The sequence below is a fragment of the Erpetoichthys calabaricus genome, chromosome 4, assembly GCF_900747795.2.
Source record: "Erpetoichthys calabaricus chromosome 4, fErpCal1.3, whole genome shotgun sequence".
In the NCBI taxonomy this organism is placed as follows: domain Eukaryota; kingdom Metazoa; phylum Chordata; class Cladistia; order Polypteriformes; family Polypteridae; genus Erpetoichthys; species Erpetoichthys calabaricus.
The window spans coordinates 192,919,555-192,934,079 of NC_041397.2; the positions used below are offsets into that span (position 1 = coordinate 192,919,555).

Sequence of the window (14,525 nt, forward strand, 5' to 3'; positions counted from 1 at the left end):
ATAATCTTCAAAAAGGGAAGACAAAATTGAACTGCATTTTAGCAGTAAACAGATCACAAGTTTACTCAGCTTCACTTAGTTTTTGTATTTGTGCTACATTTTATAGAAGTGTTAATGTATTAATCATTTTGAAAATATTGGATCTTTTCAAAATATGTTTTGTTTTTTTCTTCCTTTCTTCAGGGTATATTCTCAGTAATGTCTCCACATCCTGATATCTTCCTGGTGGCTAGAATTGAAAAAGTGCTACAGGGAAGCATCACACATTGTGCTGAACCATATACAAAAAGTAGTGATTCCATAAAGGTATCTGCTTTATGTGTTAATCAGCTGTTTCATGTTATGAATGGATAGCTTAACAAAGACAGCTTTTATCTGGTCTTTAACTGTACACGGTATCAGTATGTTGAATTTCATGTATTTGTAGTAATTGACATTTTACCTCTTTCTGTGAACCTTCAGCTTGTTATTGGAACCAGTTTCCTTTTTAGAGACCAATTTTCTGTTATTAAAATCTGGAAGAATGTGACATTTTGCCTAAACCTAAGTTGAGCTTTTGTTGTATTTTGTTGTATATTAAAAAACATTGAACTTAAGTAAATAAGGTTAGAAAAAAAAAATTCTCCTTAATATCTAGCAGAAACCTGATAATCTCAAAGCCTGTATATTTCTCATGTTTTATTTCTGCCACAGTAAAACATAATTACTTTCATTAGTGAAAAAGAGGCCATCAAATCCGTAATGTCTAGAGATTCTGTTTAAACACCTCCATTCATTACTTGTTCTGTAAAATATGTTTGCCTAGAAGAGATACACAGAAGTAATTGTTTTTAATTATTGAAACATGACTTTCAAAGACCCATATAAAACAAAGGTTCTTCTTTTCATAGGCTGCTCAGAAGGTGCTTAAAAATGCTAAAGTTGCATGTAGCAGGCTAGGACAGTACAGGATGCCATTTGCATGGGCTGCAAGGTAAATTTTTTTTTTTTTTTTTTTGCTTTTTGTTATCAAGTTAAAAAAAAATTCTGTTCATCAAAATTTTATTTTGTCTCTCTTTTTAATAACCAATGTATTTTAAAAATATTTGACATTCTGTTAGGATATTTGAGCAAGAAATTCAGTTTACTTTTTGTGTGTGACAGTACTTTTATTATTTCCACTTTTACTACTACACTTCCCTCTCCCCTTGATCCGCAGCCTCTGTCTCAGATTAGCATGAATATATCACTCCTGCATGCGAAATATGATTCTTAGAGAGAAGTCACAAAATCAACCAGAATGTTTGAGCAAATTATATTAAAAAAAACAATTTAAATCTGTTAAGTAATTTGCTTGTTTGCTAGGTAAGCGGAGGTAAGGTACACACCCTGAAGTCGCAAAATCAACCAGAATGTTCGAGCAAATTATATAAAAAAAACCAATTTAAATCTGTTAAGTAATTCGCTCGTTTGCTAGGTAAGCGGAGGTAAGGTACACACCCTGAGGCTGGCGCATGAGTGAGGAGGGCCCCATCCCCTTGTCTTCGGGCTGTTGCGTCTCTCTCGAATTTGTGCAAATAAATTGCTACCGCAAGCAAACTATAATACTGATGAGAGAAGTCACAAAATCAACCGGAATGTTCAAGCAAATTATCGGAAAAAACCTGATCTAAATCTGTTAAGTAGTTCTCTCGCGAAAAGTGGATAGACAGATGTTGATTTATATATATATATATATATATATATACATATACTGTATATATATATATATATATATATATATATATATATATATATATATATATATATATATCTATATATATGTATATATATATATATATATATATATATATATATCTATATATTTATATATATCTATATATATATTTATATATATCTATCTCTATATATATATATATATATATATATATTTATATATATATATATATATATATATATATATATATATATATATATATATATATGAGGGGGGACCCAAAAATTCCTGGAGTCAGTCAATAACACATGTGCAGGATGTAGTTACTGACTATGCCACCAACTATTGTGTGCCTGCATATATGTTTAATCAGTCCACAAAGTGGCATCATGCTAAGTTAATAGACTGTGTATTTCTGCCATTTATTCTACAGTCGTGCGGGTGATTTCAGCAGTTTTTTTTTCTCCAAGCCACCAGGACAGATTTTGAAGAGACAATGATGATCACATTTGTTGACATTAACAAAGTTATTGATAAAGAGTTTGTTCTCCACAAACAGAATGTTTATCAGTGACATTACACTGAAGTCCCGAGATGTCTACAGGAAAGCATCATGGGAAAAAAAACAGTTTGGAGCCATGGCACGTGGAAAACTGCATTTTGCACCATGCCAGTGCACCTGCACACACCACATTATCAGTCAAAGCATTTTTGATCATAAACAATGTGGTTGTTTCTTTGCACCTCTTGTGTTCACCAGATCTTGTTCTCCAGTGACTTCTATTTATTTCCAATAAAATTGAGACTGAAAGGAAGAAGATGTGCTACTGTGGAAGTAATACAGGAAAACTCTCCAGAGGCTCTAGATCAGGGGTCTCCAACCTTTTTTCCCCTGAGAGCTACTTTTACAAAATGAAAATGGCAGAGAGCTACTCATGTTTTTTAACGTTTATTCTCATATCTTATTTCAACCCAAACAAACTGAATAAGCTTGTTTTGCCTGAACATTTACAAAATGTTGGTGTCCACAACTCACATTTTGCATTAAAACATCACAAAAAATATTTAGTTCACCTGCAAGTGCATTTTGTATGTCTGTATGCATTTTCTAGTGTATCTCACACTGTTGCATTAAAACATGAATGCTGTCAAAACAAAACATGCAATTACAAATACATAGATATTACTTATTCATTTGTCATTTTGTTACATTTCACTGTTTCACTTCACAAGAGTATTCACATGTCCAGTTGCATGTGTGATGTGATAGTTAGTGAGATGACTGGCTCTGCATGGAGTCAACAAGAGAGGTGTATGGTGGAGTGTAACCACTTAGGTTCACTCTTATGGAGTCATTTAAATGTTCATCTGTCAGTCTTGTTCTGAACTTTGATTTCATGACATTCTTGTCAGAAAAGGCAGACTTATAGAGGTATGTAGGCCTCAAACAAAGCAGACATTTTCAGAGCTGCTTGGTGAAGATTCTTATAAGTTATCTGGCTCTACTAAGCTAAGTTTTTAATTACCCAGCAGAGCATTCTGGCATTTAGATTGTCAGTACATTATAAGAGCAAAGTATATATTCATCAGTGGAAAAACATTCTTTAAATAAAAGTACCCAAAAAAAGCACATTTTGGATTGTGCCATAGGTTGCATAATAAAAAAGATTATGACCTATTAAGTTAAGCAGCCATTTCATTATCTGAAGATTTTGTGTTTCCATTTCAGGCCTTTATTTAAAGATACACAGGGAACTCTGGACAAAGCCAACAGATTTTCTGCACTCTATAGACAGGACAGCAATAAGCTTTCCAATGAAGACATGTTGAAACTACTAACAGATTTCAGAAAGTGAGTAAAGTAATATAAATATTAATTTATTTTATTTAATAAAGGCATTTTTTAAATTATTTTTAATTTCAGTAGATAGCTAAACATATTAGAAATAAACTTATGTTCTGTACTGATGTTTACTGTCTCTGCTGTAGCTTTTATTACTATTGTAGAGATTGTTTAAACAGATGACCCATAAATTGCACATTTGCTTTTACAGGATAAGTTATATATTGTTAAAATTGAAGTTGCTTTTAGTTATTCGTGCATTTGTCCTAGAAATGAAGTATTACATATAACATTTAAAAATGTCTTTGCCACAGTGTTCTTTAGAGAATCGGAACAAACATTAAACAAAGGCTTTAACTTTCTGAACATGTTCACTTAGGAGCAGACTGTTACAGAGTATTGTTTGAGATGATGTTTTGGCAGACATATTGGAAAAGTGTATATATTGTTTTTGCAAAAATATAATGCATCTTTCTGAAATTATATGGTTTGTATTAACATCAGCAATAATATGTCCACCTCTAAGCAACCAGAAATATTTAGCTATGTTGCTGAAGCTGTGCGAGACAGAATACACCAATCAGTAACTGCAACAGATTGAAGATATGAGTAAAAGACTTAACATTATTGAGACAGGAGGAAAATGCAGAGTGAAGCTACAGCAAGGCTAAAAATGGTGATTGGTGATGCACTTATCGAAAATGTAAAATAATGGATACTGTGTATGATTAGCTTAGCTATAGAGATTGATGCTTGTTGCTGCCTCTGCTGGAAAACATAAGATGCTTTCCCACAGGAGTATCTTTTTTCAGGAACTGGAAACTTTTTACAAACTCAGAAACTTTTGTTACATTCCCACCACAGGATTGCTGGCCAATGGTAGTTCCTGGTACTTTTTTTTAGCTTTTACTCAAGAGTATGTACTTTTCATCCAACTGTGCACTATAATGGGTGGTGCTCAAGCAATCAATTGTTCTGATTGGTTTACAAATCTGCAACCTCCAGATTGCACTGCACTTCACAATGCATCACTCTTCACAGTTGCCTCCCTGGTGGACTGCATCAAGGGTTACAGTTCCTGTTGTGCAGTGGGAACACAACACATGAATGTGGTCAGGGACAACAAGTGGCCCAGGACCTACACCGAACAGGAGCTCATTGATTCCTGAAAAGCAAGATCCCTGCCGTAGTAAAGTGCCTATAGAAATGTCTGAGGATAAACACATTTTGTCCCCACAAGGCCATTACATATGCTGCTTAGGTACAGTCTAACAGCATACCATAATCAGCCTTAGAGTTCTGAAGACATTTTTCTATTTTCTGAAATTAAAATGGAAAAAGCATTTGAAGCCAGAAGTTTCAAATGGACAACTTTAGTGAAAGTAAGTTTATTGATCTTGCAACAGCACATTACTCCAAGTGAAGGTGTGAAACTTGTGCACAGATGTTTTCAGAGGGTCTTCATTTGGTGTTAGTGGTACTATAAACACTTTCTTCATTTTACTTTCACATCCCAGATATAAGTATCTTCAAAAATTTTAAGGCTTCTGTTTTTTATATTTGCCCTGATGCCTCTAGACAACTGTTTTAAGAAACAAGGAGAATCAATTTTTTTTATTTTTAAATTATAAACGCTTCACTACATAGCATAAGTTTCCAGGGCAAATGCTTGTTTCCCATAATTTTCAAAAAGTAACTTCAACTTCTAAAATTCATAACTTATCATTTGAGCAATGTAAAATATAATTAAGGGTGACTTGGCGGTGCTGTGGTTAGCACTGTTGCCTCTTAACCCAGGAAAGCTGCATTTGAACCCTGCTGCAGACAGTTTATTTGTGGAGGGTTCACTCTTCTGCCAATCTGTTTGGGTTTGCTCCAAATGCTTTCTTCTATATCACAAAGAACATGAAAGTTAGTTTACTAGATGATTCTGAATTGCAGCGAGTATATCCTGCTACCCTTTCATGGTGCTTCCTACCTTGTAGGTAATTCTTCAAGATTAGGCTCTAGCCTACTGCACTTTTAAACATGCAGTAAACAAGTTTAGAAAATGGATGAGGATAATCATTAAAAACAATGTTTACAGTATATAACAATATATTTTTTATTTATGTATTCTTTTTTATCATTATGTTTTACTGTTAGACCTGAGAAGATGTCCAAGCTCCCAGTTATCTTGGGAAATCTGGATGTCACCATTGATAATGTGGCTCCTGATTTAACAAGTAAGTAAATAATGACCTCTTTTCACTTGTTTTGGTAAGTGTGTTCTAATTACACATATGTTTTTGTTTTAATCACAAATGATCTTGTCTTATATCAGAAGTCAGTAAAATAAAGTGTGCTTTCCATGTGTTCCACAATGGAGTAATGCTGTTCTGAAAATCAAAATTATTTAGCACTTTATTTTGGCAGCTCTATTTAGAAAAAAAAAGAGAAGTTAGAGGATTTCATAAGATATGCAGTTTGGCAATTCACATTTTTTTCCTAATGTAAACAATGTATTTACTTTGGAATAAAAAAACTGGCTTTAGGGAGTCTTTTATTCACCAATGTAAAATTAAACTTTTACTTTTTTTAACCTAGATTGTGTTACCTCTTCATACATTCCAGTCAAGCAGTTTGAGACCAATGGCAAAATGAATATCATGTTTGAAGTAGAGGAGTTTGTTCCCTACCTGCCTAAATATTCTCAGCCATTTACCATTTACAACAATCACCTCTATGTTTACCCTAAGCACTTGAAGTATGATAACCAGAAATCTTTTGCAAAGGTGATGTATAAAGTAGAATTTTCTCTTTATTTACAGTGATGCATGACACCAAATTGCAGAGTTCTGTTACTATCTGTTAAAGTAGAAGTTTTATCAGTAAATAACATGAAAAAGTAACAAATCTTAATTAACCCATCTTTCTTTCTTGAAGGGGAAGTATATGGGCTCTTTTCAATGCTTCCAAGTGTATGACTTAGCTATGACAATATATTTATATATACATATATTTTACAGTTTAAAAAAATTTGTGTTGTTTCTGAAAAATTTATATATTTTTAAAATAAACTGTGCCAAAAAAGCATTGTTTTACTGTGCTATTAACTGTTTGTCATGTTTATAATTCCATAAATGGTGTCTGTGTTTTTTTTGGGTTTTTTTTTGTTGTTGTCCAGACAGTTTTTCTTTACAATGTTAATGCATAGAATGAAGTAGCTTGTTTTATTGTTTGGAGCAAAACAAATCTAGTGTTTATAGATCACTAGAGTACTACCATATATTTCATTGTGGATCACATGCAACCTTGTACAAGTTTATCATTTCACCGATATTAGAAGTTGCACAGTGGTGTTTTGTAATTATGTGACAGAACTTTAGTTTCTTGAAATAATACGTGAGAAAGTTTAATGTACACAGAGGGTGATTTTAAATGGGTTAAACCCACTGTTGTATCTTTTTAGGCAAGGAACGTTGCAGTCTGTGTTGAGTTCAGAGATACTGATGAAGAAGATGCACAATCACTAAAGGTTTGTATTGTATAGTGACTGCAACTTTACTTTTTTGATAAATGCAGAAAATCATTCCTGAACTTCGGGCTATTTGGATATATCAGTGCATTTATTACCAGAAAAAAATTGGAAGATAGGTATAGGTTATATAATGTAAAAATGGGTGTGATCTTTCTGTTGAAATAAACACATTCAAAAAGCATCAGCCGTTAGTGAATGATGATCTTTTGAAAGAGTAAATGCATCCAATGGCAGAATTATAATAGGTGCCCATTGCTGATTAGAGAGGGACACAGCCAAAATGTGTGAGCTATGGATAGTAATATAAGAAATTGTCCTGCATCACAGTAGGACGTGAGAAGTATTTATTAAGCATCCTACTGTACACCTACTCACAGCTAGGAGTAGGAATTCATGTTTCAGAATGAATAAAATCACAATTTTATGGCAACCCAAGTGACAAACTGGGTTTCGCAAAGGTATTCTGTTGTTTCCATAGAAATTGTAATGACAATTTCGTTTTCTGATACTAATGATAAGGCTTCACCACTAAAAATGATGATAATAATAATCATCATCATCTAAGTTGTATGGAAAAAAGAAGAAGCAAAAACATAATAACAATGTAAGATATTGTGCTCAGCTGCATGAAATTGCTGCCACTTTACAACAACATCAAGACAATTACTATAAAAAACAGCAAGATAGAAAGCTCAAAATACTCACACTGAATGACACTGAAGCCCAGTAATAGTCGCATTTATTTAGCAATGAGTGAGTCATAGCTGTACTTTCAGAGGACTCGACTTACTTCAGTTATGGCCTTTGGAAACACCATGTAATTGAAGAGTTCCTGAAACTAGTCATGACTTTCTCTGTTTCTGAACTGAGGTTCACTCTTCCAGTGTTCCAGATTGTCTTCCAGAACTACATGCCAGATTCATGTCCCTTTCCGTGATCCTTTACTTATCTTCTTTAAAGTACTATTTATCTAATACTCAGAGCTGTAATGTAAATATTCCAGGGTTTCGTGAAATGCAGAGTTCTGTGTACAAATTTGCATCCATGTCCACCTATGTGTTGATACTGTGATACTGTCTGCGATTTACATATGCATGCTCATCCACACTTCAGGCAATAAACTGTATGTGCATGCTGTCAGTAACACCAACAACTCTAAGAATACCAGCGATTTGAATGAATTTGGAGAAATGTATTTAACTATATATTTACCCCACATGTTGTAAGGTTGTTCAAAGTTTGATGCTAAATTCAAGTAATGGATGGTTGTGACATACTTAAATCATCAATACTGCAAAGCTGCATTTTCCCTGTGGTCAAAAAAACATGATGTTACAACACTTTCATTTCATTTAGGCTGGCAATGCATGACTTCTTTGCTTAAATGAAGTGATCTAAGCTCGTAAATGAACAAGATTTGTTACGAATATTATTCCGTGTCTGTAAAAGCAATACCTTTTTACAAGTTAACAAGTCTAAAACATTCGGCCTTTCTCAAGATGTGTGTGCTGAACTCTGCCTGAATGCCCTTTTCTGGAGCATCATAGTGAGTTAGGACAGCTCACAAGCTCTCCTGAATCCTTGTGAAGTTAGCAATAGTTACCCAAGTTAAAAAAAAAAAAAAAAAAAAAAAAAAAAAAAAAAAAAAAAAAAGGTACAACGCTTTTAATCCTCATCCTAAGAGTAGGACCAAATCTTTACCTGTATATAATTGAGTTGTACTAATACTGTACTTATTTTTTGTTTTAGAAAATACAAATTATATGAATAGTTTTACTAGTGTATTGCTAAGCATATTCTTCTTATATGAAGAACATTATATAGTTTTCTAATTTTAATTAAATGCATTTTATTTTCAATTTATATTTAAAGCTCCACCAACCCCCAGTCACATCATCCTGATTTGTTTTAATTTCAGCAAAATTTGCCTTGTCAGTTTATTATAAAGCATACCCTTTGGCCAATTGGCCAATTTACACTCACCAGTCAATATGGGCTAGGATCCAAACCCAGACTCCTGAAACTATGAGCTGAATTGTATAAGTTGAGTTTTAAGATGCCTGGCTTAAGTATGGATAGACTTTACATTATATACCTGGTATTGTCCAGCTAACACATAATCACATTGTCATTGTGGCTTACCAGATGCAGTTGAATGTTAAAACAATAAGTCAGTATGTATTTATTATAGCACATTTCAAGAGGACACTATCACAATTTTTTTAACTATTCTAAAACAGCATTATACAACAACAAGAATTAAAGTATTAAATTAATTTATACTAGGGGGCTTCGCCCCCTGCTCCCTTCACTCGCCAACCCCTGTGTTTGGTTTTCCGGATACACTTAAGATTTTTTTTTTCTGTGACTTGTTGCTATTTTATTAGTTTCAGTTTTATTTCAGAACTTATGTAAAAACAATATTTGGAATCTTTCCAGTCCCAATATGCTGAATCTTTTAAATGAGATCAGTGAGACATGTGTTTAATGACTTTGTACTATAATTCAGGATAGGTTTCTCTGTTTGGAATTTCAGCACAGACAAAGCGATCTACATCATCAGCAGTTAATAATTTTTCTTGCAAAGTAACCAATAAATGCATGTGAGGTAAAACACGTTTTTGAGATTCTCTGACTTAAACTTCAAAGCCTTACAATATTTACATACTTCTGACATTTCACCTGTGTCCATATATTCAATCTCCATTCGCCTTTTAGTTATTTCTCCAAGTAATAATTTCTCTTTTTTTGCACTAATGCGATGTTTACTTTCTTTTTTTGACACTGTTGTTTTTTTCTGCTTTCATATTCTGTATCTTGCTCTGCATGTGTTTCGCGCCTACGTTTTTGTTGAGTCTTTTGAATTCTAGTTTTCATTATCTCTAACCTGCTCTGCATGTGCTTGGCCCCTTTGTTTTGTAACCTCTTTATGATGTTTTACTTTGTTTTCTACTCTTGTCTTTTATTTCTGGCCTCGCTTTGTCCTGTTTTTTTTCCAAAGACACCTGGGGCCTCATGCATAACGCCGTGCATAGAATTTGCACTATAACATGACTTAAGCACAAAAGCCGAAATGTGCTTATGCACAGAAAAATCCAGATGCATAAATCTATGTGTTCGCCAGCTTCCACGTTCTTCCGCTACATAAATCCCAGTCAGCGAAAAAGTAACGCTCGTGCACACGTCTGCTGTCCCGCCCCAACTCCTCACAAAATTACGCCATGGAATTTGAATATGCAAATCAATATAAATAGCCCTTAAGCTCAGCGTTCTGTGAAAAGCACAGGGAAAAATAGAATTTCAGCGAATACCAAGTGGAGGCAAAGAAAACGTACTATCTGTTGGTTTAACCAGTGGTATAAACAACAAAAGGAAGTTGATCGAGTGACATAGTGTGTCGGAGAAACTCGAAAGCTCAAGTTCACAAAGTCGCACAGTGCCCGAAATAAAAAAGAAGTTGTCACATATCAAAGTCGCCGTGAAAAGGCGAGTCGTAGCCCACCGTCTGAGTGTCATATGAGAGCTCATTAGGGTACAGAGAAAAAAAAATAGGCACACAGTGGGGAAAAAAGCACGAAATGTCAACTTCAATCTCGAAATTTCCACTTTAATCACTTAGTTTATTTTGTCATTAAAGTAGAACATCATAAACTTCATCTTAAAATCATTTAATTTACTAGTTTCTCAAATCCAATCGTAACTAAAGTAGCATGTTAAATGCTTTGTTTTGTATTTGATCTTCTATGTGCTCTGTGTGTGAATCACTACATGCTTCCGGGTTTTGCCTTCCTCCGACAGGACACAGAATCTATTACATTCGTAATATTACAGCTCTCTGAAAAATTAAAATACTGAGATGTATACTTGATATAATTTTCATGATGATAGGAGTTAAAGCATGTTATTAAACATGGGAACACGGTGGTGCAGTGATTGTGCACGACCTTCGATGAATTTATTGCAGCAGTACTGTCTCTTTCAAACGTACTAACCCTCAATTCCTATCCTTACCTTTCTTTCTCCAAATACCCAATCGCCACACAATCAGCTCTGTAATAGACGTTAAGCCATCTGTAAGCTTTTAACACAGATTCTTCAAAACTTTTAAGGAACACTGAAAAATTTTCGTAGTACATGTTTAATTATTCTATCCTTCTCGTCAGTCCCAGTGAAGCATACAGTGCGAGGCAGGAACAATCCGTGAATGGAGCGCCAGATCCTTGCTAGTGTAGCAACATCGTGTCATTTAATTATTAACAATATAGATTATTTAAATGAAGTTAAAGTTTTATCTGTATAATATAATAAACATATTTTGCTGCATTTCATCTTTAAAATGATATCGTTATCATATGTAAATATGCACTTTATAAAGTGGCTGTGGTTGTGTAATATTATAACTGTAGTGCAAGTTTACAGTGAGGTGATTGTACTAATAAGTAAAAACAGTTCTACAAGGAGCAGTTGATGGACAGATTGATTGCGTTTAGAGCTTTTGGGATGAAACTCTTTCTGAACCGCGAGGTCCGTACAGGAAAGGTCTTGAAGCGTTTGCCGTGTGAGAAGCAGTTCAAATAGGAAGCATGGCTGAGGCAGAGTGCGCTTGATGCTGTATACCAATAATTATCTTTCCGATCAGCTTCTCCGAGTGGTGCAGTGAGAGTAATATGGAAAAAGATGATCTGCTGTGGCAAACCCTAACGGGAGCAGCTGAAAGAAGAAAAAGAAGGTGCAGTGAGAGTAACAACGCTAAAGCAGCAATGGTATTTGGAATAGTCTGGCCATTCCATGGACCATTATATTGTTACAGGTTAATTACAATCAGATGCCTTAAACTAATAAACAATATGCAGTCTATTTATAAAGCCGCACCAGGGATGTGGATCTGAAAAAGAAAGATAAACCACACAGGAACAGTAGCACTGCTTTGACGCTGGGTACCGCCAGTCTGCAAAACCGAGCGGAGAGCTTGTGTACGACAGGGTATGAGGTACCGTGGAAACGTGCGTGGCTTTATGCCAAGTTTAGGTTTTATACATCGTGATTTGAACGTGGAAACGTTCTTGCGCAACATTTCTGTGCGTACGCACCGTTTATACATGAGGCCCCTGGTGCGTGGTGCTTATTTTCACTTTTTCAAGTAATAATTTCCATTTGTTTGCGCTACTGCAATCTTTACTTTCTTTTTTTTTTAATACTTTCTAATTTTCTTATTATTTATTATACTTTCATATTCTTCAACTTTCTCCACAGTTTTATTGCGCATGTTTTTTTTTTTTTTTTGAACCTTTCGAATTCCACTGCTTTCATAATCTGCTCTGCATGTGTATAGCGCCAACGTTTGTGAATGTGTTTATGAAGTTCTACTTTGTCTTTTACTCTGTCTTTTAATTCTGAGCCAGATTGGACATGCTTTGTTTCAATTCCACTTGTTACGGGCTGATAATTACTTTCCTTATTTCTGAATTTGCACCTAGATTATTTTTTCTTTTTTGCTCTTTTTTCTCTCCAACTCTTTTGAGTCTCTTTTCTCCTCGCTGCTTTCTTCTTCGCTTAGTCGTCGACGTTTCATTTATAACGTATTGTCCTTATATACTTTATATACGCTGAGACCCTGGATCTGTGTGTGTCTCAAATCCTTCACACGACTGAATGTTTTGCTGCCCCGTTGTCTTATTTGATATTGATTGTAAGTACGGCGTGTCTTGCAAGAATCTCATGTTCTACGTCATCGCGAGACGGGTCTGGGTCAATCTCTTGGCACAATGTCTCATGTTTAAGGTCCTCGTGGGTCTTTTAACTGTCTTCCGTGATCTTAACGTGAAGATCACGTCTCAACGCCCTACTGTTTCTCTCCAGGATCTTTTTTTATAATAGATGAGAGTAGTGTATATGCAGATAAATCAATCAATAAAAGGGAGATAAAGTCTGACAAAGACAAGAATATTTTAAATGTTGCATAAGAATTAATGAGAACAGTAATTAAAAGGAGGTCTGTAAAACTTGGGCCTTCATAATCAGTTGTTTAAGGATTTCAGACTCTTTATGTAGGGGCTAGATATATGGGAAGTGGACTGAACATTAAATTCTTCCTATTAAAAAAATCATCATGAAATAGTGAAGATTTGGTCAATTTAGGATCAACAAGTGCCTTTCTAATATTTCAGGAAACCTTATATTTTATTTTTATTTCTAACATGCTGGTCCACCATTTTCCTACACAGAAAGTTAATAGGTATGTGATGAATCTGAAAGTCCATCTGTAGTGTTCTTGGAACTTGTTTACCTCCAGTTTTGTAGCAGGAATTAAGTCATAACAATAATGTACCTTTTCCACTAGGTTAGTTGTCATTTTAAAAGGGTTACATTAAACTTAAATTAATATTTTAGTTGTCCTTATAGGGCTGATTTCTGAAAATGCTGACCATTCCCTCTCTGCTTTTCTAGTGCATCTACGGTAGACCAGGTGGACCCACTCTTACAAAAAGTGCATTTGCTGCAGTTTTGCATCACCAGCAAAACCCAGAATTCTATGATGAGGTAAATTGTCTCAAACTGAGAGTAAAACTCAATTAATAAAACTTTCTTTCAGTTAAATTCCAGTTTAAATTTTTTTAGGTGTATTACATGAAACAAATAAATAATGTGCGTGATTAAATCAGAGAAGCATTAATAAACATTAGTTTTAAACTGTCATAATGAGGCAGTTACTGGGAAATATGCATGGTACTAATAAGTAAAAGAATAATTGTCATAAATGTCATGCTTAAGTCAAGAATGGTGTCTAGGTACCATTTGAATCCTAATAATAAATGTTTTCCAATAGTTTGTTGACTTGTATTATATTAAGAGTTTATTGTATTACTATAGTATATTATTGTGTTTTATTCTTTAGATTAAAATTGAGCTTCCAACCCAACTCAATGAAAAGCATCACTTGCTCTTCACATTCTACCATGTCAGCTGTGATAATACCACCAAAGGAAGTACAAAGAAAAAAGATGTGGTCGAAACTCAAGGTAAATTAAGATTGCTTTTATATATCCATCCATCCATTTTCCAACCCGCTGAATCCGAACACAGGGTCACAGGGTCTGCCGGAGCCAATCCCAGCCAACACAGGGCGCAAGGCAGGGAACCAATCCCGGGCAGGGCGCCAACCCACAGCAGGACACACACACACACACACACACTAGGGCCAATTTAGAATCGCCAATCGACCTAACCTGCATGTCTTTGGACTGTGGGAGGAAACCGGAGTACCCGGAGGAAACCCACGCAGACAGTGGGAGAACATGCAAACTCCACGCAGGGAGGACCCGGGAAGCGAACCCAGGTCTCCTTACTGTGAGGCAGCAGCGCTACCACTGCACCACCGTGCTGCCCGCTTTTATATATGATTTTTATTTTTAATATTTTTAATGCTCATCTTTGTAGGAGGAGCCAGAGTATCTGTTGAAAAATAC

At 34.8% G+C, this 14,525-nt stretch overlaps 1 protein-coding gene across 11 annotated transcripts in view; it reads left to right on the forward strand.

Moving 5' to 3' along the window:
• Positions 1-14,525, forward strand: part of dock9b (dedicator of cytokinesis 9b) — a 441,285-nt gene that overhangs the window by 303,959 nt on the left and 122,801 nt on the right. For all 11 annotated transcript variants that reach the window (XM_051926266.1, XM_051926269.1, XM_051926275.1 and 8 more), the window contains exons 13-20: positions 184-306; positions 891-973; positions 3,426-3,548; positions 5,685-5,764; positions 6,126-6,313; positions 6,991-7,056; positions 13,507-13,599; positions 13,955-14,078. In XM_051926266.1, the coding sequence (XP_051782226.1) occupies positions 184-306; positions 891-973; positions 3,426-3,548; positions 5,685-5,764; positions 6,126-6,313; positions 6,991-7,056; positions 13,507-13,599; positions 13,955-14,078 (880 nt within the window). The remainder of the gene's footprint in view (positions 1-183; positions 307-890; positions 974-3,425; positions 3,549-5,684; positions 5,765-6,125; positions 6,314-6,990; positions 7,057-13,506; positions 13,600-13,954; positions 14,079-14,525) is intronic.